This window comes from Aquarana catesbeiana, linkage group LG02 (genome assembly GCF_042186555.1).
Source record: "Aquarana catesbeiana isolate 2022-GZ linkage group LG02, ASM4218655v1, whole genome shotgun sequence".
NCBI lineage: Eukaryota > Metazoa > Chordata > Amphibia > Anura > Ranidae > Aquarana > Aquarana catesbeiana.
The window spans coordinates 726483973-726510158 of NC_133325.1; the positions used below are offsets into that span (position 1 = coordinate 726483973).

Consider the following 26186-nt stretch of genomic DNA (forward strand, 5'->3'; position numbering starts at 1 on the left):
ATTAAAGTGGTTTTAAAGGCACAAGGTTTTTTAGCTTCTTGCATTATATGCATGAAGGTAAAAAACCTTCTGTGTGTAGCAGCCCACCAGACACCCCTATTATTTACATGAGCCTTCTCTTGATCCAGCGATGTCCACGAGAGCCTTGCCTCTCGGGGGACTCGTACTCCTGATTGGCATTTGGCAGCAGCGGGAGCTATTGGCAATCACAGCCGGTGAGACAATCAAGATACGTAGGGGGCGGGGCTGAATTGCGGCTTAGTGTGTGAATGGACACGCACAGCCGCAGGTTGGGAGCATGCCTACTTGGACGCCCCCACAGCAAGCTGCTTTGATAGGAGGGAGGAACCAGGAGCGCCGGCGAGGGACCTGAGAAGAGGAGGATTCGGGCTGCTCTGTGCAAAACCATTGCACAGAGCAGGTAAGTATAACATGTTTTTTATTTAAAACAACAAAACAAAAAACCAAGGCTTTAGTATCACTTTAAGTAACACCTTGCCTGCCCAACAAAATCAAAACAGAATAATTGGTTTCTATTCAAAAATAAACCACTATTGAAATAATAAGGCAAGACAGTGCTTGTAATATATATTACAACCACAGTGTGCAAATTGTGAATACAAAAACTGAAAAATATATAAATATAAGAACAATATTCTAATAGGTCCACATAACGCATGTGCTCTGTGTGCCTATTTCATCCAATCCTGCCTTCTCTGAAAAAATCTTGTGCATATTCCACTCCACCACACATAATACTTCATATTCCCATCGCACACATTCCTGGATAAGCTCTCAAAGTTTGGGTGCTGTAGCAACAACCAGCTGGATACTCGTTCAAGTCACAAAGTAGATATTTGCAAGCACACCATGGATCGACAAAAAGTGGCGTCCAAGCGTATTATTTATTGCTTGATCACAACACAAGGAGAGTGCAACATTTCAGAGTCACGCACGACCCCTTCGTCAGGCATGTGACGCCACTTTTTGTTGATCCATGGCGTGCTGGCTGGCAAATATCTACTTTGCCACTCCACCACACATCGCATCTCACTGGACCATGTTGACCCCTTGTGTGTAACAAGAAGGTCAAACTGCATTTCATATACTGGATGCTCCATACACTGAATCAGAATAGACTCAATATATACTGGATGCACTGTGTGCCAGATTCTCCATCAAAATTGAAAATGCTCCACTGTTCCTTTAAACCCTCTCAAACCAGTGGACTTATGCAGCAGGACCATCAAGTCTGGTGGTTTGAGAAAATTTAAAAAACAGTGGAGCACTTTCAATATTGATGGAGAATCCAGCACATGGCGGGGACATTTACTAAAGCTGGTGCACCCAAGATCTGGTGCAACTGTTCATGGTAGCCAATCAGCTTCTAACTTCAGCTTGTTTGATTAAGCTTTAACAGGAAAACCTAGAAGTTGATTGGTTTCTATGCAGAGCTGCACCAGATTTTACACCCTCCATTTTTTGTAAATCTCCCTGGTGCATTCAGTATATAGTGAGTCCATTCCGATCCAGTGTATGAAGCATCCAGTCTTCTTACATACAGGGGGTCAATATAGTCTGGTGAGTGCAATGTGTGGTGGAATGGGACATGCACAAGTTTTTTTAAAAGCACGTGGAATTGAATGAAATAAGCACACAGAGCACATGCATTAGAATATTGTTCATATACTGTATTTATTTATGTTTATTTTTTTATGTTCACAATTTGCACATTTGTGGTTGTAATATATATTACAAGTGCTGTCCTGCCTTATTATTTCAATAGGGGCTTATTAATATGCATCGTATGCCTCTCAGATGTGTAATCGCTAAAATCAATGATCTTTTTTGGTTATCTCTAAGGCGGAGGTTCTTCTCAATGACCACAAACGTAAGAAGCATTTCTTCTTTGTGAGCATCACACTAATGTACTGTGAGCTGTAGATATAGTACTTATTAGCAGGGGTTCCCTGAGTCCAGAAAGTTATTTTAAGGGTCCCCCCATGTTTAAAACGTTGAGAAGGGCTGCTATAGACAATAACTGAACAGGAAAAAAAACAATTCCCCTTCTCTTCTGTGATATCTTGTGTTCCTTGTGTGTGAGGTTATTATCGCTCAAATCAAAGAGCCCAACTTTTCTTCTACTTCTTAATCATCAAATGTAAACACAGACCCTGCATGAGTCTAACATTAATAACTGCAGGATGTAGGGGCTTGACAATACACTTATGACTCCATGTCAAATAAACTTCTGGCGGTTTTCATTGCTCCTTTGTTCCTTGAATCTCTAATTAATGACCAATAAATCCCTGTTTTCTTCCTGTGACACCTCAATGGAAGTCATTCTAGACACGAGAAGCTAAGATCTTTACCTTTTATGCTTAATAAAAATACAGCTATTTTTACACATCTATCCATCACAACAGTCACAGTAGGAGAGTGGACTCGCTATACACTAATGCGGATGAGTCATAAAGAAAATATTAAGTTACAGACCTATCCGATGACTGGGATTAGACCTAAAGCTCTTTCAGCCGATTAGCCTGTAGACGATAGCGAATCACATTGAGGTTTTTTTTTTATGCCTGCATGTTCTTATTTTTTTTATGAAAATATTATTGTAAGACTTTATTTTTTTAACAGAAAAAAAGAATAGCTAAAATAATTATCTAGGAAGTAAAAATGCATGCTAATATCCTGAAGTAGAATACACGTATTTGACAATAAATGGTTCTTACTATTGTCTGGGTAGGTGTATTTATAAATCTAAAGGTTTATGTATAAAGGAGAAATTGGAATAGCCATAAATCAAAGCCCAGCTGACATTTTACCTACAGTGTATGTAAACCCGAATGCTGAGATAGATGGATTAAAATTTCAATACTTGTGTGGCCGCTCCCACCCGACAGAAGCTATTGACTACTGTCGAACCAGCTTGCTATAATATTTTTCACGATCAGTGGCTTGAGCCAATGGGCTGCAGCAGTTGATCAGTGAATTCTGACAGTAGAGATTTCCCGCTGTCAGAATACATTGGGGTTGATTTACACCCCTTTCACACTGGGGCGTTTTCCAGGCGTTTTTCAGGCGCTTTAGCATTAAAAAAAAGCGCCTGTAAAGCGCCTTAAAGAAGCCTCATCTGCAATCCCAATGTGAAAGCCCGAGTGCTTTCACACTGGGGCGATGCGCTGGCAGGGTGTCAAAAAAAGTCCTGCAAGCAGCTTCTTTGCAGCGCTTTCGTGTTTTTGCCACCAGGCTGGGTGTGCCGATGGCCCGAGCCCTTTCTCATTGCCAGCGCCCGAAAAACGCCTGAAAAATGCCCCAGTGTGAAAGAGGTCATAAGTGGCGCTTTACCAGCGTTTTTTGGGCGCTGGCAGTGTGAAAGGGTTCGGGCTTTCACATTGGGATTGCAGATGAGGCTTCTTTCAGGCGCTTTACATGCGCTTTTTTTAACGCTAAAGCGCCTGAAAAACACCTGAAAAATGCCCCAGTGTGAAAGGGGTCTTACTAAAACAGGAGAGTGCAAAATTTGGTGCAGCTGTGCACCAAACTTCAGCTTGTTCAGTTTCTAACTTCAGCTTGTTCAATTAGGCTTTGCCAAAAAAAAACAAAAACTTGAAGCTGATTGGCTTCTATGTAGAGCTACACCAGATTTTGCATTTTCCAGTTTTAGTAAATCAACCCCAATGTCTCAGTGGGGAGGATTCCTCCACCTGATCTTCCAAAAACCTTATGAACTTCCTGTGCTCTCTGCCTGTGCTGCGTGTTATCAATTACTGTACATTGTTCCCAGTTATCTCAATGGACCATTCTGTAGTCCTATCCTAGGGTGACAGCATTGTATCTCTAGCTACAGTATGGTGAGTGAGTGTTGTCACCCTAGGGCAGGAAGTTAATGGTAGGATCACTATGTGGAAAATAATAGGGGAAAAATCCTGAAAAAGTAAACAAATGCAGCCACCACATCTAAGGACTGCGCAGTTGTGATATAATCATTTTTTCTTGAGTTTTGATATGCTTTATGTGCTCATTTTTTTAGGGCAGTGGGAAGGTTGTAAACACAGTAGGAGTTGATTTACTACAACTGGAGAGTGCACAATCTGGTGCAGCTGTGCATGGCAGCCAATCAGCTTCTAACTTCAGCTTATTCAATTAAGCTTTGACAAAAAAACCTGAAAGCTGATTGGTTTCTATGCAGAGCTGCACCAGATTATGCACTCTCCAGTTTTAGTAAATCAACCCCAGTGGGTAAACATAGCATAAATGTTTAAATATATTTGAACGTATTTGTATGCTTTGGTTAATAATGGGATGTATACACCAATACCGTGAATGCACAAAAAGTTTACGATAATGTTCTAATGCTTTAAACAACAGATGATTGGTATACACTCCCACAGTCCCAAAATCCACACTAGCTGAGGGGGGGATTTACTAAAACTGGAGCACTCTAGTGCAGCTGTGCATGGTAACCAATCAGCTTCTAACTTCGGCTTGTTCAAATAAGCTTTGGCATTAAAACCTGGAAGCTAATTGGTTTCTATGCAGAGCTGCACCTGATTTTGCATGTTGCCGTTTTAGTAAATCCCCCCTGTGCAGACCACACAACACATTTTTTTTACCTCGAATGATGAAGCAGACTAGCTGAAAGACAGGAGTTATAAATGTAGGAGGTGAAATGTATTTTTTGACAAATCAGCATTTCATCCCTCATTATTTTATGACACCTAGAGAGGCTCTGTTCTGCGTGTGATAACCTCATTTGCAGTTGTTTGATAAATTTTATTTGAAGTCTAATTAAAATAGAATTTTTTGTTAATGTAGACCGTGGTGTTTCAAGCAAGTCATTTGTTTGTCTTTTTTTTTTAGATTATCGGGTCACAGATACTATACCATCTACTATTCCCTACAACCAAGCTCATGATCAGAATACTGGAGGATCATACAACAGTTCAGATCGAGGAAGCAGCACTTCAGGTAGTGATTTGGATGTTTTACCAGTTATGCATTATAAAATAAACCGATGTTCTTCACAGTGATCATCATGAAATGAAAACTTTATAAAAGCATTTGTCAGTTCATAGTAGATAAGTACCACCGGTACTGAATTGTGATTTTCTTGGTGGCTGATGGGTTAGTTCTATAGGCTTTGTTTATGGCCATGGCCATAGGCCATAGTTATCTGAGTGTTTGGAATAAGTATTGCCTCTGTTGGCCCACAGTAACAAATTAGCTATGAAGCTTTATTCTTCAAGTGCAGGTTTTGGAATGTAAGAAGAATCAAAATGATTGGTGGCTAATCTGGACACACTGATAAATTAGATCAAGCTAATTCTGCAAGAAATTGGGAATATCCTTGCATCCCATACTTTGTCTATCTAACTGTCTCTTTCTTTATTACACAGTGCTGAGGACTCATTTCCCACCCCCATTTGACAGTGCCAGTTTCCTAGGAGGCCCATTCACCAGGCACCAGCACTGTCATGTGGAAGGGAGGAGTGAGTCACATGCTTCCCCATAAAGGAAAGCACTAGGTAATTCTTTTTTGCTCCTGACAGCCTAACAGCAGCAGGAGAGCAAAGGGAATGCTTATGATGGGGTTGGTTGCCATCAAATTAAAACTTTTATCTTGCCCTGATTGGGCAAACGCCACCAAAATGCTAGCAAAAGTACCACCTATATTGTGAAGTGAACGCACTCCCATCCACGTCCATGGTAGTTCTCTGCTTGTTACTTCATTGCTCTGTGCACTTCTTATAATGAAATTGTTACTTTAGCAAGGAATAGATTTCCCCATTTGCAGCAACAATTAAATGCTTGTCTGACGCTGCTTTTCTAAGTGAAAAAAATAATTTAATTTTGCCTAAAACAATTTTTTGGACAAGTACAAATGATGTATACTCAGTGACTTAATGCAACAGTGAAACGTTAATAGATCATATCAGGATCAGATTGTATTTTGGGCTGGAGCAATTAAATGGTAAAAGAAAGCACTTGAGAAAATATGTCTACAGCTCATTTGTTTTAGATGATAATCTATAATGCAATTAATAGCTGGAAGAAGATCACGCTAAATGGTGTTGCTAGTAAAATTCATTTGTGACTTTATGGAATTTTAGGTATTTATTAGCTATTAACTTAATAAATATGTTTCTGGGTAATTTATGTCTTACATTATTTTCCCCAAAGATTTATAAGAGTATCAAAGTAACAATTACTTGGCGATTACTTTACAATTTTGCTAGCTCCAGGCTTGCACTGTGTACTTAGTATCCTCTTTGTTGCAGGGAGCCAAGGTCATAAAAAAGGAACTCGTGCACCCAAAGTATCCAAACAAGCTGGAATGAACTGGGCTGATCTGCTGCCACCACCACCAGCACATCCACCACCACACGGGGGTATGGAGGAGTATCCTCTGAGTGCTGATGAAAGGTAAGAAACCAGATAAGTAAAGAATAATTAAAAAATCATTTAAAAATGTTAGCCTAGAATGCAACTACTAATCTTTGAACATAATCATAAAAATATTGTTATTTACCATTATTAATGTGGACCTGCATGAGGACATTGAATGTTTTGGTTCCCTTTACAACTGTGTATACATGTGAGACAAGATTGTGGATTACATATAACATTATTGATTGATAGAGTTGGGCGAACAGTTGACCCAAACATCGCCTGTTCGCCCATCTGGCGAACACCCGAATTTGCTGATGTTTGCCCACCGAGCGCTGCACAATGCATTCTAAGCCCTGGTTGGGCAAAGCTTTGCCCAATCAGGGCACAGTGTATAGCTGGTTGTTAAGGAGCAGGACCAGTAAGCTGGCCGCTGCGTCCCTAACAACGGATGAGTCATCAGCTGTCAACAGGCTTCCCCGCTGACAGCTGAATGGAAAAAAAACCATTATGGATTATAAGAGAAACCCCACGCCAAAATGTAAAAATGATGGGGACATGGGCCTATTCCCGACAACCCTGGGCAGTGGTTGTGGGGGTCTGCAGGCAGGGGCTTATCAGAATCTGGATGCCTCTTTAACAAGGGGGCCCCCATATCCCAGCCTCCCACCTATGTGAATAAGTATGGGGTACATTGTACCCCTACCCATTCACCAAAAAAAAGTGTCAAAAATAAATAAAGACAGGAGGCAGTTTTTGACAATTCTTTTATTAAAAAAATAAAAAAACAATGTCCCCCGATGTAGATCCATCATCAATCATGTCGCCCGCAGCCATGCCAGACTCAAAAAAAATGAAAAAGATAATACACCCTGTGATGCTTTTTGTACTACAAGCATTTTCATGTCATGTCAATAGACAAGGGAATTGCAATATTATGACATATATTTGTGTATTGTAGATACACATTTTAAATCAGATCAGAATAAATTAGATCAGCATACAGATTTTAAAACCTGTCCTTTTTTAAAATACATTTTAAGCTATGAGAGAGAACTACCATGTCCCATGCCGCCAACAAGAATGTATCTCCAGCAAGACGAGTTAGAAGAAGAAGACGAGAGAGGTCCGACACCACCAATAAGAGGGGCTGCTTCTTCTCCAGCTGCTGTGTCCTACAGCCACCAGTCTACTGCCACACTCACTCCATCCCCTCAGGAGGAGCTTCAGCCAATGCTTCAAAACTGCCAAGAGGATTTAAGTCTTGCCCAGCATCACCTTGAGAGAAGGTAATATATCGGGTGTCTCTCTGACAATAATTAGCCATGACTGCTGAGAAGCATAGGCTTGTTTATGACCAACTAAGAAACCAAAAGCTTGCGTCTCCCAAAAAGAACACAGAAGCTGATTAGGTTGGAAATAGGACAAGGCCAGAGCTTTATTGAACTTTCCAAATGTAACAACTTTTCAAGTGTACCAAGTAACAATGCCACAGTTATGCCGTGAGCATCCATAACAAACACATAATCTAAGAGGCCTATTTTCACCATCAGTGCCAGACAGGCTAATTAGACTGACCCTAGAATTAAACTTGAGGGCATAGCCTATAAAGCAACATCAATTACTGGCAAGGTAAAAACCACACCTCACAAGAGGCAGGTGGGTGGTCAACTCTTGTGACAGATGAATCTCCTCAGTTTAGTGGGCCATGCCCCAGTCCAGTCTTTTTCCAGAATTCAGGCTACACCCAGTCACCTCGTGTCTAAGTAGCCAGTCCTAATGGATTTAACCTCCCTGTGTTAGGTTAATACCCACAGAGATGTCATGCTTCAAGGCTCCCTTTCCCTTTGGGGTTCAAGGGGCCTTAATTTCTCTTATTTATGTTATTGAATTTTTTCTTAACTTCTGGTTTTAAATGTTAAATATTTTAAATATATAGAGTAAGCACACCACATAACAAAAATGCTTTAGCAATAAAGTTGTATTAGGCATATACTGTAAGTACAATTATACATAAGGAAGAAATATCCACGCTTGCTATATCACGTCAAGCATAATACAGCCTAGGTATTTGCTCCACTGCTATTTCCAACCAAAACAAACTACATGCATATATACAGTAAAACAAAATAAATGGTGCTGCGCTGTTAATATTAGAATAAGTGAAAAGTGTAGATACAAACATCAATTAGCAATATAAATGTAAAGAATACATTCTTTATAAATGTAAATGTAAAGAATATATTCTTTACATTTATATTGCTAATTAATGTTTGTATCTACACTTTTCACTTATTTTATCACTTTTGCACCTAATACACCACTTTTGCACTTCCTAGATCTGGGTCACACGGCTGCACTGCACAGCCGATCATCTCTACCTCACTGAGCACCCACACTGTGGGCGCTGGTGCTGCGGAGTATAGCACGGCTGTGGTTCAGTAGGAGACAATGTACAGCCATAGCATAGGTGAACCACCCGAAATAGCCCAGCAATGATGTGGACATCCATCACAGATCGTAAGCTACAATACCGGAATCAACCACCGAGTCTCCAAGACCGACAAAAATAAATAGACGACCCTATACACCCTTCCTACAGTGCTGAGAGCGCTGTGATGCAGAAGGATAATCCCTACAGTGAAGGAGAATCGTCTCGCAAAGCTATACCACCTAAGTAGCGTTACACTACTCATCCAGCCTTCTCTATCCATTTTTATATATTTTGAAACACAGATCAGATTTGGCTCTCTAAGGCTCTGATGAAGAGGAAAACCCTCGAAACGCGTTAGCCTATTATTTGAGTACCCCTTGTGTGGATATCACCTCATATCTATCTTCCAAGTGTTTAACATGACTTTTTAGTCACATGTACGAATACGTAGTATTTCACTGTATATACCCATTTTGTTTGTAATAAACTAATTTTTTAAACAATTCATACATTAGACCATGCGCCTTCCTTTTCCTTCTTTACATAGCATTTCGGACTTCCCCTAATCGGCATAGGCATCGTGGCATGCATGATCACCCTATATAAACACCATCAAGAAATACTACCACCCTTACTAAGGCCCTTGGCACCAGCGCAGGAGAATATCTTTTCTGTTTATACCTACCACATGCACTAAGCCCTGGTATGAATTTTATTGCAAAGTCCAACTTCACTTGCAACATGAACAGCTTTTTTGCCCCTATTACCCTCCATGGATTTATTTGTGACCTTCTATTTCCCTGTTCCATCCCTATATACGACCTCTTCAAAAGTCGATCACATTGCGGCTATAGCATCATAAGGTGTTCTGCTTAACACAAATGCTTTCCCTTTAAATTATCAAAAGAGTGTAAAGCAGACAACAGCCAGATGTAACTGATAATTAATTTATTAACCTTAACCACTTCCGGACCGCCTCACACTGATGTACGTCCAAACTTTGGCGGCGGATATCGTTGTTATGGCAGCAGCTAGCTGCCATGACCCCGGTATCCCCGTTTTCGTGCAGCGGTCCTCTTTCTGATAAAAGTGGTCCCTGCAGCGGATTCGCCGCAAGATCACTTTTATCGGTGGCGGGAGAGGGCCCCCCTCCCACCGCCAGACGGTGCCCTCCGCCGCTTACCGGAGCCGTCGGTAGCGGCGGAGGCGATCGCATCCGTCTCCCTCCTGTGCCTGGAGATGAGTCTAAGGCTAAGTGAGGCTAAGATGGTGCCCACTCGGCTCCATGACACTGCTGGGCGGAAGCGACGTCAAAACGTCACTTCCGCCCACGCCTCTTAAAGGCATATTTTTTTCAATGTTACTCTTTTAAATGACTTTTTTTTTATTGCATTTTAGTGTAAATATGAGATCTGAGGTCTTTTTGACCCCAGATCTCATATTTAAGAGGTCCTGTCATGCTTTTTTCTATTACAAGGGATGTTTACATTCCTTGTAATAAGAAAAAAGTGGCACAATTTTTTTTTTTTTAAATGGTGTAAAAATAAATAAAATAATGTAAAATAAATAATAGAAATTTTAAAAACCCCCCGTCCCAACGAGCTCGCGTGCAGAAGCGAACACATACGCGAGTAGCGCCTGCATATGAAAACGGTGGTCAAACCACACATGTGAGGTATCGCCGCGACCAGTAGAGCGAGAGCAATAATTCTAGCCCTAGACCTCCTCTGTAACGCAAAACATGTAACCTGTAGAATTTTTTAAACGTCGCCTATGGAGATTTTTGAGGGTAAAAGTTTGACGCCATTCTACGAGCGGGCGCAATTTTGAAGCATGACATGTTGGGTATCAATTTACTTGGCGTAACATTATATTTCACAATATAAAAAAAAAATTGGGCTAACTTTCCTCTTGTCTTATTTTTTAATTCAAAAAAGTGAATTTTTTCCAAAAAAAAGTGCGCTTATAAGACCGCTGAGCAAATACGGTGCAAAAAAAAATATTGCAACGACCGCCATTTTATTCTCTAGGGTGTTAGAAAAAAACCATGTATAATGTTTGGGGGTTCTAAGTAATTTTCTAGCAAAAAAACCTGTTTTAAACATGTAAACACCTAAAATCCAAAACGAGGCTGGTCCTTAAGTGGTTAAGCAGTGAGGCGCAGTATATATAGAAAGCCACCAAAGTTATGCCCAGTACACACGATCAGAAAATCGGAGGAAAAATACCGCTTTCGAAGCGATCGTATGATAATCTGATTGTTAGTACACAGCTTTCGGGAGCCGATCATGACAGTTCATCCGAAATAATCCGGAGGGACAAACACAAAACATTTTCTCGTGTGATACCAGAATGTCTGTTTCGTTTAATCGGTTCAGTATTAGTCCAAAAAAAATTGAAAGACCAAGACCACGCATGCTTGGGAACGAAAGAATACATTACAATACAATACAACACATTACATCATTTCCAAAGTTGTATTCTGTCAATCGAAATTTTTTTGCATCTTTAGTAACATCTTAATTTTCGATATGAGATTAGCATGCAAAAACAAAAAAACAAAAAAACGAACAATCATTCGTCCAATATTCTCATTGTGAGTATGAGGCTTTACCCTTTACTACACTGAAATTTCATTTTATGCTTCTGACCTTGTTAAACTGCTGAATGATGTCTGTTGTTTTGATAAAACAAGTTACATCACATGCTGTAATAGAATCAACTCAGGTTTTTTTTTTTTCATTTATTTTTTTCAGAGGTTATATAGTATTTGTTTTTTTTAGCTGAAATTAAATCACAGAAATAGATATGCAGTCAGAAAAATATTGTACTGACAGCCTCCATCTTCAAAGTCTTACCTCAATTTTTATGTTATGGCAGTGGTGTAGGGTAGGCCCTAAGTGTGCCTTATTATTAAATTGCATTTATTATTTGATAAGGCATTATTGGCAGAAGCCTACTCCTATTAAAGCTATTGTATTTAAGAGAAATTCTTTATTTCTATGGATCCAGGGCAAAAGCTATTTGTCTCTTTGCTAAGGCAGTCCTGACTTTAGGGTTAATCTCTTCAGCTCCGGAAGAATTTACCCCCTTCTTGACCAGAGCACTTTTTGTGATTCTGCACTGCGTCGCTTTAACTGACAATTGCGCGGTCGTGCGTATTTTGTTACCATTATCATTTATAAAAATGCATTGATTACTGTGTAAATGACACTGGCAGTGAAGGGGTTAACCACTAGGGGGCGATGAAGGGGTTAAGTGTCCTAGGGAGTGATTCTAACTGTGGGGGGGTGGGCTTCAAGTCACATGACAGCAATCACTGCTTTTGATGACAGAGAGCAGTGATCTCTGTCATGACACAAGCCAGAACGGGGAAATGCCTTGTTTACATAGGCACTTCCTCGTTCTGAGGCTCCGTGACACGATCGCCAGGAGACCGGCGGACATCGAGTCCACCGATCCCGGAGGCATGGTCATGCTGGACGTGGCGCGCACGCGTGCACCTGCTATCCCCGGCTCTTAAAGGGGACGTACAGGTACGCCCATTTGCCCACCGCTGCCACTGTGCCGACGTATATTGGCGTGCGGCGGTCAGCAACTGGTTAAAATATAACTAACAGCAAAACCTTTTTTTTGTTTTGGATAGAGTGAAAAGGGATAAGAGCACTTGTTAGTTTTTATTGCTGTCTGTGCTCCCGTTAGGGAGATGCTCCCTCTCTATTTGTCCTGTTTACCATTATCACTGAAAGTGACAGTAAAAGAAAGTCCAAAATTTTGGGTTGTCCCCGAAAAAGTAATAGAGGGGAAATCTTCCAATGGGACACTAGTTCTGGTGACCTGGGAGTCCCCAACGAATTTACTTAATTTGCAGTGATTTCTTCTCACTTCCTGTTTGGCTATGGAACAGAATGTGAGAGGGAAATCTTCGCAATGGGACAAAAATGGGGAAAAAAAATCTGATAGGGGTTATAAGTTATATAACCCTCCCTTACTCTATCCAAAATGAAGAAAAAAAAAGTTTTGCCTATAGTTCTATTTTGATGTCCATTTGTGGGGCAGTTAATGCATATTTTTCAGTCTTTACTGTCATTGTTGCTGCACCTTACAGATTGGTAAAACATTCATTGTATAGTGCAACAGTAGGTACAGTATATGGCATGTACATACAGTATATATGTATTCTAGAAGAGCAGGAAGTCCATTTCAGTTCACTCCGGTGCCAGCACAGTATTAGTGTGAATGCAGTGATTCATTTAAGAACTGCTGTAAACACCTGAGAACGTTTAGTGCGTGGGAACTGCGAGAGACTTCCAAGTGTGCCAAAAATAACAGTGCCGTTCACAGTTCTCTGCATACACGTTAGAGGAATGTGCATTATAATACTTTATTAAATTATAGTATTCTGTGCCAAATCTCTTATTGGTAAGTCTATTACTTCACCTTGATTAATTTTGTGTCAGAGTTTTGTAGGGATAAAAAGTAATATACCATTAGAATTGTACTTGTATTATTTTATTTAAGAGTTTTACTTTACTAGGTTGAAGCTTCTCAGAGGTTCACATATGTTCCTCACGTCCTTGCTGGTGTTTTTAATAAACACCAAATGAATTAGCTCCTCCACAAATAGCTTTCTGAGCATTTAAGAGCAAAATAAATGCAGAAGGAATTGCAAATTAACAAAGTTGGGTTTTTGGAATTTTCTGCACTTTATGGTACTAAATAAAGTACAAAATGAAGGATATAGTGTGTATTCAAACATATTTTTGCATAACACAAGATAAATAAATAGATAATTAAAGGGGAGCTCACTCAAAACACAACATTCAGTGATAACTTTGCAGTGGTTTTTGGTTTACAATTTGATGTACTGTTGTTGGAAAAACGGATACATCTATTGGAAAGTAATATGTAACTCTCAAAGTGATTGTAAAGGCTCCGGCCCCCGCTTCCCCCTCACTGACTGCGATTGACAGCAGCAGGAGCCAGTGGCTCCCATTGCTGTCTCTGAGCCAATGAGGATAGAAAAAGCCAAGAGAGCCTCTGCTCTTGTGCACAGCACTGGATCAAAATCAGGCTCATATAATAGGGGGCTGGGGGGCTGCATGCAGATGTTTTTTTTACCTTAATGCATTTAAGGTAAAAAAACTTTCTGCCTTTAGAACCACTTTATTTACTGGTGTATCTCACAATTAAAAAACACATACACACACAATTTGGTATTATGTACATTTATGATGTAAATATATGAACAAATCTTTCATCCAGTCAGCTTCTTTTTATCATTTCCTTTCCTAACCTGGAGATGTAAAGAAAATAATCTGGTTGACTGTTATGAGAAAGACAGATTATGCCATCACACTCTTTTGCACCAGGTACAAGGTGTATGAGATTATGCTTGTTAGGCCCCTTTCACACATGCGGACAGTATGTCCGTATTTCATCCATCCGTTTTCGGATGAAATACGGACATACATGCATCCCTATGGGATAGCGGGTGTCAGCGGATGTACATCCGCTAACACCCGATGTTGTCCGGCTCCGCTCTCGTCCGATTCTGCGGACGGAAGAAAATCCTATTTTTCTATCCGTCTGCAGAGCGGATCGGATGAACACGGACAGACGGTCCGTGTTCCTCCGATCCCCCATAGGGGAGAGCGGAGATCTGACAGGGCGGTCCCTGCACAGTGTGCGGGTCCCGCCCTGTCATCTTCCTGCTCAGCTGGGGAAAACGGAGCGATCCCCGCTGAGCAGCGGATAAACACGGGGCGGATCAACACGGATCCGTCCCGTGTGAAAGGGGCCTTAGAAGGCTTATGGGTTTATCCAAATGGGTGTAGCTAAACTGGGCCCTGGTGCAAAATGTAAACGTAGTGCCTCACAAATTTTTTTCATTAGTAACAACATACACATACGTGACTCAACATGCTTTGTGTACATAAAAGCCTCTTTAAGCTGATAAATAATTCTGATGACATCTTGGTGTACTGAAAAGTAAAAGCTGGGTCAGGCCTAAGAACTACATCGCTTTAGGCTCAGTAATAGTTGTTAGTTGAACGAAGAAAAATATATAAAAACCAGACTGAAGTTCAACCTCAATGTATAAATGTCTAATATATCCCAGAGTAGATGTATGTTTGAGAGACCCGTCAAATAGCCTGACACATGTAACGATTAAAGAGGAAAATAACTTTATTAAACACCTAGAACATACAAAACCCCACTGTCTAGCTAGTAAAATCATAATTGGCCAATTATTAAAAACCCAACCATAGCAGCTGCATTGAAAATAATATCTAAGCACCCCCCCCCCCAAAAAAAAGGCAAGGTTATGCAGATCAAAATATTAGTAAATATATATACCCCTGTAGGGGGCATAGTCTGCCTGTACTAAATCACATAAATTAAGCCTCTCCATTAGCATTCAAAATGAGATAACTACCGGTATATCCGGCTAAGTATTATTCGGAGTCCATTGAAAAATCTTTTGATAGAAAATATTGTGTGACCAACCCACATATGAATGGTGTAGATGAGCCACTGCATGTGCTCAGATATCATTCAGAGTCCATGAAGATGTCCTTTAATGGAATATGTTATAAGACCAACCCACATATGAGCAATGTAAAGCTAGAGTGAATTATGGCACATATGTCAAACATCACTGGAAGACTCCCAGGGAGAGGTGCCCATATCATTACATATAACCTTCATGTAGTTGGTAACATGGCACCCTGTAACCTCCCTTGTTGGCAGTTAGATCCTCATAGGAAAGTTCTTCCAACTGTATAGCGTATGACTCATAATTGCCCAGTGGGGGAGCCACCAGTTTTGATCAGAAAATGTTCCAAGCCTTATAACTCCTCAAATGGATGGAGTAATACTTAATTGTCCATGTGGGTCTTGAAAGATTCAGACTGTTCTCATTGAAAGTGGTGGTCTATGGGTCTGTATCCAGAGGAACCGTGGTTTCCTAAATAGATGGGGGAGATAAGGGGGGAAGCATTCCAAAAGCTGACATTATGGGAGCAAGGCTGGAAGCTTGACTGGGTTCTCCCAATAGTTGTTAGTTCTTCTATTCCATTGGCTACGCCACTAGATAAGGCAGTGACACAAGCAATAAAGATATACAAAGTACAGCAGCATATCTACTTGAATCAAATCTATCTAATATTTTCTGGAATCAAATTATTGGAAGGGTAATGTCTGCTTGGCTACAATGAGTTACAGTGTCTTTCATTGTCTTATGGATCTTTATACTCACACACTTTAAATTCAGATCTCAAAGCTAATGTACCAGGATAAGGATCATTATTTTCAAAAACGTGACAGTAATTTTCATGGCATGAGAATTGATAATTACAGTCACAAGGCTGAAAATAAAGATCCTTATCCTTTTCTGAAAGTTTTATGAGTTGAGACTTATGTATCATGTTAAATCTTTGACATATTAAAATTGTACTTTATATTTTATTTCATGCAGACGGCATCAAATAAGCCCTCCTCCACCACCAAGGCCCATTTCTCCGCCTCATACTTATGGGTACATTTCTGGGCCGATAGTGTCGGACATGGATACAGATGTCCCAGAAGATGAAGGAGACGACATGGAGATGGAAAGCAAGATCCAGAGCCGCAGACTTCTATTACGTGGCTTGGAGCAGACTCCTGCCTCCAGCATTGGAGACTTAGAAAGCTCTGTAACTGGTTCTATGATCAATGGATGGGGCTCTGCTTCTGAGGAAGACAATGTCTCCAGCGGACGTTCTAGCGTCAGTTCATCTGACGGTTCATTTTTTACAGATGCTGATTTTGCACAGGCTGTGGCAGCTGCTGCAGAATATGCTGGACTAAAAGTAGCAAGACACCAAATGCAAGAAGCAGTGGGAGGTATGTTTTTTTCTTATTTGCATATATACTCATTTTTATATGAATGATAGCTGTCATCTTAAAAATGCCACAAACTGGTAGAATAGCTGACTTAGGGCCAGTTAGGACAGGCTTTGTTGGGAAAATATCGCATGCTTTTGACCTCAGTTTAAGATGCTCCTGAAACCATTCAGAGTTCATTGCAGGTGCACTTGACCTACATTTCATCTACTTTTAATTCACATGGACTTGTATGGAGAGAGCTACAGTTCCAAAGCAAACAAAAGCCTGTCAACAACGGTCCTAATGTATTCCTCAACATCCAAGTTTGATAGAGATCCATGAATTGTTGGGAATTTCTCCTTTTTGTTGTCTGGTAATTGGCTGCAGTGAAAGCAGAACATCTTTCCGATGTAGCAGTCTGCAGATAAGATCTTTGTCAGAGCAGCAGCCTCCACATATGATTTCCCCAGTTCACATTCCCTTGTTGATTACAGGACTCTAGCTGTGAAATATTCAGGGCATTTCAGACCGCAGCAGAGAGACCACTGCTATCACAGTGCAAGCAGGGGTCTTATCTGCCTATTGGAGCCATGTAAACCTAGCCTTAATCAGAACCGTTATCCTGGTCTTGTTTGCAGATTTATTATTCAGAGTTTGATAAATAAAATTATTTAAGCTCTACAAAGACTGAAGCATAATATGTTTACCACCTCACCTCCTCTTTTCTCAGGCCGTAGACATTTCCATCCAGCTCATTGTCAGAGGCCCACGAGTCCCGTGTCTACAGATAGTAACATGAGCACTGCTGTTATACAGAAAAGTCGCCCGGCCAAAAAACAGAAACACCAACAAGGACATCTCCGAAAAGAAGTCTACACAGATGGTGAGACTCATTTAAATACAACACAATTAGGCTTTTATTACAGTTCATTTCAATGCATATGGCGTGAAGCTCGTCGCTCCAATTTTTTTTCCAAGTTTCACATTTTTGGAGGTCTAATTTATTTTTAATGTGTTTTAGCACATTTTATTGTGCTAATGAATCTTGTTGAGCTATCAATGTAGAATGTCATTTTGCAGTTTTTGTTCTGATACAAAACGGGGGTTTTCTACCTTTAGTGGGTTTTAGGCAAACATATTTGTATTTTCAGTCAGCAGTGATATGTCCTTAGCTGATATAAACCATATTGCTTATATTTGAGTTTTTGTTTTGATTTGCATAACATAAAATATTTCAGAAATTTGGGGAACATTTTCCAGTCAATGCTGATTTACTTACAGCATTCATTTCTAAGCATTTCTTAAATGAGTTTTCTATCTAGAAAATACTTGCTGACCTTGCCAAAAATGCTTTTTCCTTATCGCTTCATGTGAGCTGAAAAGGAAATAAAAACTAAAAAATCCAAACATTCCTATATTTCTTATGTAAACCACTAGTCTATTTCAGTACAAAGCAACATGTTTGCTTTAATATCACTACCGCCCCAACTTACCTTTACTTCATTCGCCCCTTCCATTCAGCCCTGAGAGCCAAAGGAAATTCCCAGTACTTTCAAGGTATGGAGGAACATGTGACAGCACAGAGCCAATCAGGACTTGTCCACAGCCCTGTGTAAGCTACAATTCCAGAGACTAATACTGTAGCTTACATTGGGATTTCCTTAGTTCCTGCTGGCAGAACAGAGCATCAGAAGAGTGGAAGGAGAGTAAGAATAAGCTGCTGGGGTGGTCTACACTAAATCAAACCTTTACTTTTTCCATGTATGAGCAATGCATACTGTAGATTCACTTTAAGCCCTTTACAACAGCAATACGCATATTTGCTGCATCAGGGCAGGTGGGCCTTAAAGTGGAACTTTACTCTTTTACCCACTCCAGTGCTGCAGTGTCCCAGAGCTCACTCACCGGCAACTGATATCTTCAATCCTCCTCCAGGTATAGATCGGCTGAGCATGCATATAATTCTTCTGCATTAAAAAATCTGCCTGTTCGCCATTTTTTTAAAATTACAGTTCCACTTTAACGCCCAGCCATGACACATTTACATTGCTATCTTGTTCCGCTCCATCTGCATCCCAAGAACTGTGATTGAGCTGTCACAGGCAGCTCATGGTCACTTACTAATGATCAGGGGCCTGTAGGAAGGCTGCTGATGCCTTTAGGACTGTGCAGCCAATCACACTGCTGCACAATTGGGAGTTCTTCCTACTGGCCCTGGGCATTAAAGTGATTTTAAATGGAAAAAAAAAACAGGTTTATACTTACCTGCTCTGTGCAATGGAATTGCACAGAGCAGACCCAAGCCTCCTCTTCTTGGGTCCCCTGCCGACGATCCTGGCCCCTCCTCTTCTCGATGTGCCACCTCAGGAAGCTGCATCCTAATGTGGCACCCCTGAGGACTTGATCCCGAGCCGTTCTGCCTGTGTCCAAAAACACAGAGAGCACATCTCAGCTCTGCCCCCCCCCCCGATCCCTTATCACTGGTTTTGATTGACAGCAGAAGGAGCCAATGGCTCCCGCTGCCTCAGCAAAGCATGTGAGACCAGGAAATGAGAGGAAAGATACAAAAAAAACTGTGAGGGTTTTAAAAATGTAAATGGTTGCAACCAATTTACGAATGAGAGCAGTGAAGGCTGATTGCAAACTTGGTGAGAGATTTGTCAGCCAAAAAAATATTAAGACTTATAGAGGCAGGATAAAGTGGAAGTGGGGAAGTTGCAGCTAGCAACGAATCAGATCCCAGCTGTCATTTCTTGGTGCCAGTTAGAATATAACAGCTGTAATCTGACTGCTTTACACAACGTCTGCACACCCCATTGTGTGCAGTGTTTAAATATCATCTCAATATTGTGTATTTTATAGCTGACCTTGTTTCAAGAATATGTCTGTTCAACGAACACAAAATGACAGATTGCTTAGTAGGTGATGCTATAAAAATACCCCCCCTCCCCTCGAATGAGTCTGCATAATTATCTCCATTTGACATGAAAAGCACACAATTGAAAGAATGTAAGAATACTTGCATGTTGCATTATGTGTGTTTGCTAATGGAAGTAATTAGCCTATTACCAACAATGAAAGCCTGCCTTGGAAAGTATATATTATATAAAATCAATCCATTGACTGCATAATGATAAATTATTTTCATTTTGCCCATGATAGACAACTGACGTGAACTGCAATATTTTCCAAAGCACTCTTATCGGCAATCAATACACTTAACTTGCTGACACTAAATTCCTTTTTTATTGATTTAGATTTTAAACCAATTATTTGCAAATATTCCATTAGCAGTGCAGAAAAATACAGCATAAGTTGTAAGTTTCCCCCAAGAACAATTTGGAGATCCTCTGCACTTAAAGTCTCAGAAAGATCTATATGCAGGGATGCCCATGGCTGTTAAAGAAGTCTCATGCTCCCTGATGGGCTTTTCATTTAATTACATATTAATAAAAATGCAGCAAGTCAAGGTGAGTGCTCAAAGCTAGAGTTTTCAAAGCCCTAATTGCCGATTCCATCTATAGGAGCAAATCAGCATGACCCCCTAAAGTGTTTTTCAGTTTTGGATAGCGTAGGGAAGTGTTAGAACCCCACTGGGTAGATTCACTTGTTCCATTTGTCCTCATGACCACTGTCACCAGCACTGAAAGTGAGGGAAAATCCAAAATTTGGGGATACTTGGTTGGTTGACACCTGCCTAAGAGGATATTTCTCTCGCTTTGGAGATACTTCCTCTAACATCCTGTTGTCCCTAAAGGAAAGAAAATCTCTCCAATAGAACAAGGATGGCAAAAAGGTAAGTACAAATGAGCATTACCTATTTGTCCAAAATGCTTGTGGTATGGGAAGGAATACACATATGTTCTCCAAAGGAAAGCCAACCAGCTTAAAGTTGAACTCCAAGGAGAACAACAAAAAAAATTCCCATTGACGCCCCCCCCCCCCCCATACTGCAAGGATTAAATGCTTATTTACGCCTAGGGTACCTGTAACAAGGACTCTTACCTACCTGATACCCCACTCCAGGAGGCTCTCTCCATATTGTAAGATTGGGTCCCGTAGCCTTTTCCTAAAACCTTGACGTTTACAGACAGTGTGATGTCCCCAAGTACAATGCATAGACTATTGCCCACAAGCCAGGGTGTCAGAGAGAAGATTTGAGTGCCGACTACTTGGGAAGTAAGGGATGCTCTATGGGAGGGGTAGTAAACCTTCAGCTGTTTTGAAACTACAAGTCCCATGAGACATTGCAAGACCCTGACAATCACAGACATGACTCCTAGAGGCAGCGGCATGATGGGATTTGTTGTTTCACCACAGCTGGAGTGCCGAAGTTGCCTACCTCTGGTCTATGGGAACTCCAGGGATAGACAAAGATTTAAACCTTGCTGTACAGGGGAGCCCCACTGCCAGGGAACTTTTTTCTTTGTCCAGAGTTCATCTTTAACACTTAAATATACATCCAAAGTGGTCAGCCTATCTAAATCGAAAATGTTAGATAATAAGTCCAAATGTATTAAGCAACTTTAACCTCTGAAGGAGCCCATCAAAATTACAGTCTGAAGTCCAGAATTCTCATTCCTTTTGCTGCATTCTTGGTAATATAAGGTAGGTGAACTATTCAACAAAGAATGTGAGCCCCCTCCTGATTGTAGCAGAAGAACAACTGTAGAAGAACTGCACCGAGTAGATGATTCAGCCTATCGCCATATAAAGCTTTATATGCAATATCAGTTTTAAATGGACTGACCCTCTAATATACGCTGAAACTTTGAATTGCCAAGTGACAGCTAAGAAACTTTAACCACTTCAGCTCCGGAAGGTTTACCCCCCTTCATGACCAGGCTATTTTTTGCAATAGGACACTGCGTTATTTTAACTGACAATTGCGCGGTCGTGCGACGCAGTACACAAAAAAAATTGTCCTATTTTCTCCCACAAAAAGAGATTTCTTTTGGTGGTATTTGATCACCTCTGCAGGTTTTATTTTTTGCACTATAAAAAAAAAAAAAAAAAAAATATATATATATATATATATATATATATATGTATATATATATATATATATTTTTTACTTTCTGCTATAAAACACATCCAATAAAAAAATTTAAACAAAAATCCTAATTAGCGTATATTGATTGGTTTGCGCAGAGATTGTAGCGTCTACAAATTATGGGATATTTTTATGAAATTTTAATTTATTTATTTATTTTTACTAGTAATGGCGGCGATCAGCGACTTATAGCGGGACTGCAACATTGTGGTGGACAAATCGGACACTAAGTGACACTTTTGACACTTTTTTGGGGACCTATGACTCTAATACAGTGATCAGTGCCTAAAAATATGCACTGTCACTGTACTAATGACACTGGCAGGGAAGGGTATAACATCAGGGGCAATCAAAGGGTTAAATGTGTCCCTAGGGAGTGCTTATTAAATGTGTGGGGAATGCTTTAACTCTGGGAAGACAGAGATCTGTGTTCTTGCTTGGCAGAAACACAGCATCTCTATCTTCCCTTGTCACAAAATGGCGATCTGCCATGTTTACATCAGCAGACCACCGTTCTGCTTCTCTCTGGAATGATCAGCGGGTCACGGTGGACTTCGGGTCTGCCGGACCTGCTGATTGGCTCCTGCTGTGTCCAATCACAGTGGGAGCAGGTGCATGCCGCAGACCCGGAAAGTGTGAGATCATGTATCTGTACATAATTCCACGCAGAACAGCCACCACCCCACAGTATATAGTATGTGGGGCGGTCATCAAGAGGTTAGGAATTAGGAGGCAGGTAGGACCAAAATCCCTCCAGAGATGTGTGCAAACCTGGTAACCAACTGCAAGAAATGTCTTACCTCTGTGCTTGCCAACAAGGGTTTCTCCACCGAGTACCAAGTCATATTTTGCTTGGGGATACAAATACTTATTTTACTCACTGAACTACAACTCAATTTATAACATTTGTATCATGTGTATCATCATTACACTTATTCTATGGTCGCTTGCTGAGATTCATATCTCCCTACAAGTTGATGAAATGTTTGTAGCTAAGCAGCAGAAATGGCACATTTGGATAGAAAGATTTGTGCACGACATTTAGAAAAGCTGAAAAAAATGTCTGCAACCTATTGAAACCTTTATTACTGGAGATAAGCGGATTACTCTATCCCATTGCACTGCATAGTATTTTGCTGATTGGTTGTACAGAGTTCCGTTGCACCATCTACATTGAATTGTCCAAAATGAAATACTCACTTTCACACTTTTTTTATCTTTTGTTGGATCCCAGTGCTGCTAATCTCTTGCAGCTTATTTGCAGCCATTTCCTCTATACATGCATCATAACTGCATGACATTTTTTCAGAGCAGGTTTTCTGATGGTGACAACAGTGAACCATGCCTGTCTAATATGTGCTGAAGCGGCTGTAGTCCCCATGTGACTGTAACAATGTAGGAGAACAATTGGGAAGCAGGGAGAGAGCATTGTCGGCCTCTAGAGTGCTCTACCAAGGACCTTCATGGCAGGATCACATGAGATTCTTTTAATAAAAGCTGCAGGTTTTAAACAATATTAGAAAATGACTTTTTAAATGACATTAACATGTTAAAGCTAGTTATGGGATTTTACTGATTGGGCTTACATTTTGCATTGTGTCTGGTTGCTTTGCAATTGCTTTACAAATAGAAACATATAGTAGTTTGTGACTGTTTTCTCTTGGACTGAATTACATATGGGTCTGCTGTATGAGATCTTTTAACTGCATTCCATATTTAATTTACTGATATTTTCTCATGCAAGCAAAAAAGAAACCATCAATTGGTTGCACAGGTACCACATGAACCACACAGATATCCTTAACATATATTTTCTTTATTCATAAAGTGCTAAGAACATATCCATTAGGCCATCTGAGTTGATCCATATTGTATCTCTAAAAACATATTCATAACAATGGTGTGCATACATCTTATCATGGGTTGTATTTGCCCCCAGGGAGTTAATTATGAAGCCGTTAACAACCCAGAATCAATTGAGCCCAAAGCCTATTGGGCTGTTAACGGTTGTTAACCTGTTAATGGTTGTTAACGACTTCAAATACAACCCATAATAAGGGGTATGGTTAATGGGGTAAATACAACCCATGATAAGGGTTCCTTTTTGTTTGCTAGTCTTTGCTTGGGGCTGGGTACAGAAGCAATGTCCAAGTGCTTTTATGTGTTACAGTCTTTGATATATTTTTTTTTTTCATCTTTCAATATGTTAATTGAGTTTTTGAAAGAATAACATAACGGCCTACATGGCCTTCAATCTCAGAGCGTAACAGTTACAAACATTAAAGAATAGAACAGTTGACAATATCACTTATCCATAGGTAAGAAGACAACCTGTAACAATAAATCAGACACAGTTGGTCCAAGGAGGGATGATCTCTATCACTATGGGTATGTCACTTCCCCTCCTGGCCAAGGGTAAAAGGACCCCAATCAGAGGTAACTATCGGGGATGCTCATGGGAGAGAGACATCCACTCCGAGAGGGACCCTACACACCACCCCTATGGGATCTAACTGTGGATGTGCCTTATCCCTCGCGGGACCCAAACCCGGCGACCCCAGTCACCCCTACCCAAACCCCGTGGTGGGCTGACTACAGTTCAGTGCAGGGCCACCACAACAGTGTGTAAATTATGTTGTTCAATTAAGTACAGTAATACAAAAACTTTAATTCTTTTATACTCTTAACGAATTAGTCAACTCCGTGAGTCTTCCGCTTCCCATAGGGGGGATGCAGGTAAACCCCTCCTCTCAGAGGTTATCCCTTCGAGCAGGGAGGGCATATAGAGAGGGAAAGGAGCAGGGAAACCCTGTGATAGAAAGCAAGAGGAGAGTATGAAAGAAAGAAAGAGTAGAAGACTAGGCATGTCCTATCCTCTATTTGCTATGCCCGGGCAAAGGCTAATGTCACAATAAGATGCCCAGGGTTCCCATATGGCTTAAAATTTTTCTAATTTGTCCTGTAGTTTCGCAACTATTTGCTCTTGCGACATGATCCAGGATATTTTCCTCTTGGCTGCCCTAAATGATATGGTGTTTTTTTTTCCATGCTCCCACGAGTGTAATCTTCGCTCCCAAGAGGATGAAAAAAGATAGAACTTGCATGTGTTTGGAGATCATCAGGATTTCGCGATTTAAGAGGGCAATGGTGGGATCTTGGTATATATAATGCCTGTTAACTTCCTCAGCGTGTAAAAGACCTTGTTCCAGTAAGACCTAATTCAGGGACAGGTCCACCAGATATGAAACATTGTGCCTTCCCGATTGCATCCTCTAAAACTTAGGGAGAGAACCTCTGGGTAGATCCTTGCCAATCTGGAGGGGACATAATACCATCTAATTAATAGCTTAACATTAACTTCAATCAGGGATACATTCAAGATACCTTTATAGGAACGTTGAAAGACCTGAGACCATACCTTTTGGTCCCACGAAAGCTCCATGTCCATCTCCCAGGTCCGGGCGTAGGGGGGATGTCTTCCTTGTGTGCCAAGGAGGAGTAGGTCAACGAGATACCCCCCTTCTGATCCATAATATTGGAGCACCATTGTTTGTATGATGTGGCTTTGGGGGGATTGTTCCTATCTGTCCAAATGGAGTTGAGAAAGTGTACAATTTGAGAGAGTCGGAATATCTCTGAGTTGGGCATTTCTAGTTTATTCCTGCAGTATCCCAAATGAATGGGGCCTGTCTGGATGAAGAAGTGTCCGATGCGGAATAGGCCTTTGTTAATCCACCAGCGGAACGCTTGGATGTTCATACCCGGGGGAAAGGAGGGATTGTGGAAGATATGCGAGAGTGGGCACATGGACGAGACCAGTGAATGTTGTTTATGAAGTGTGTTACTCAGTGCCACTAAGTGAGAAAAGGTAGGGGACATGATAGGCGGTCTGGATTTCGAATCACTCCACATAAGGTAGTCCAGCGTGTTCAATGGGGCTGTTTGCCTTTCCATGGAAACCCAATCTGGTTTAGGACCCTTAGAGTAAACTATTGAGATTTGGGTTAGTTGGGCCGCCTGGTAGTACCACCACAGATTAGGCAAGCCTAAACTCCCCTGTGATTTTACCCTGTAAAGAACCTCTTTGGCACACCTGTAGCCTTTTTTCCCCCATATGAAGTGCATTATTTGTGATTGGAGTCCTAGGAGAAATTGTTTCTTGATAGGTATCGGGAGGCACCTGAACAAATATAACATTCACGGAAGGAGGGTCATTTTTACTGCATTAATTCTGCTCAGCCAGGATAGACCATACTTCGACCATCCCACTAAGTCCTCGCCACATTTCCTAATCATAGGAGGGTAATTAGCCTGGAAGAGCTTGCTTATGTTATACGAAAGACTAATGCCAAGGTAAGGTATCGAGTCAGTGGCCCAAGTGAATGCAAAGTTGTGTTTTAGTTGGGCGACCACTTCTGGGGGGACTGAGACATT

At 40.8% G+C, this 26186-nt stretch overlaps 1 protein-coding gene across 4 annotated transcripts in view; it reads left to right on the forward strand.

Moving 5' to 3' along the window:
• ROBO1 (roundabout guidance receptor 1) overlaps positions 1-26186 on the forward strand; it is a 1646584-nt gene that overhangs the window by 1600864 nt on the left and 19534 nt on the right. For all 4 annotated transcript variants that reach the window (XM_073617022.1, XM_073617020.1, XM_073617021.1 and 1 more), the window contains 5 exons: positions 4870-4977; positions 6288-6432; positions 7440-7685; positions 16311-16717; positions 17430-17582. In XM_073617022.1, coding sequence (XP_073473123.1) covers positions 4870-4977; positions 6288-6432; positions 7440-7685; positions 16311-16717; positions 17430-17582 — 1059 coding nt within the window. The remainder of the gene's footprint in view (positions 1-4869; positions 4978-6287; positions 6433-7439; positions 7686-16310; positions 16718-17429; positions 17583-26186) is intronic.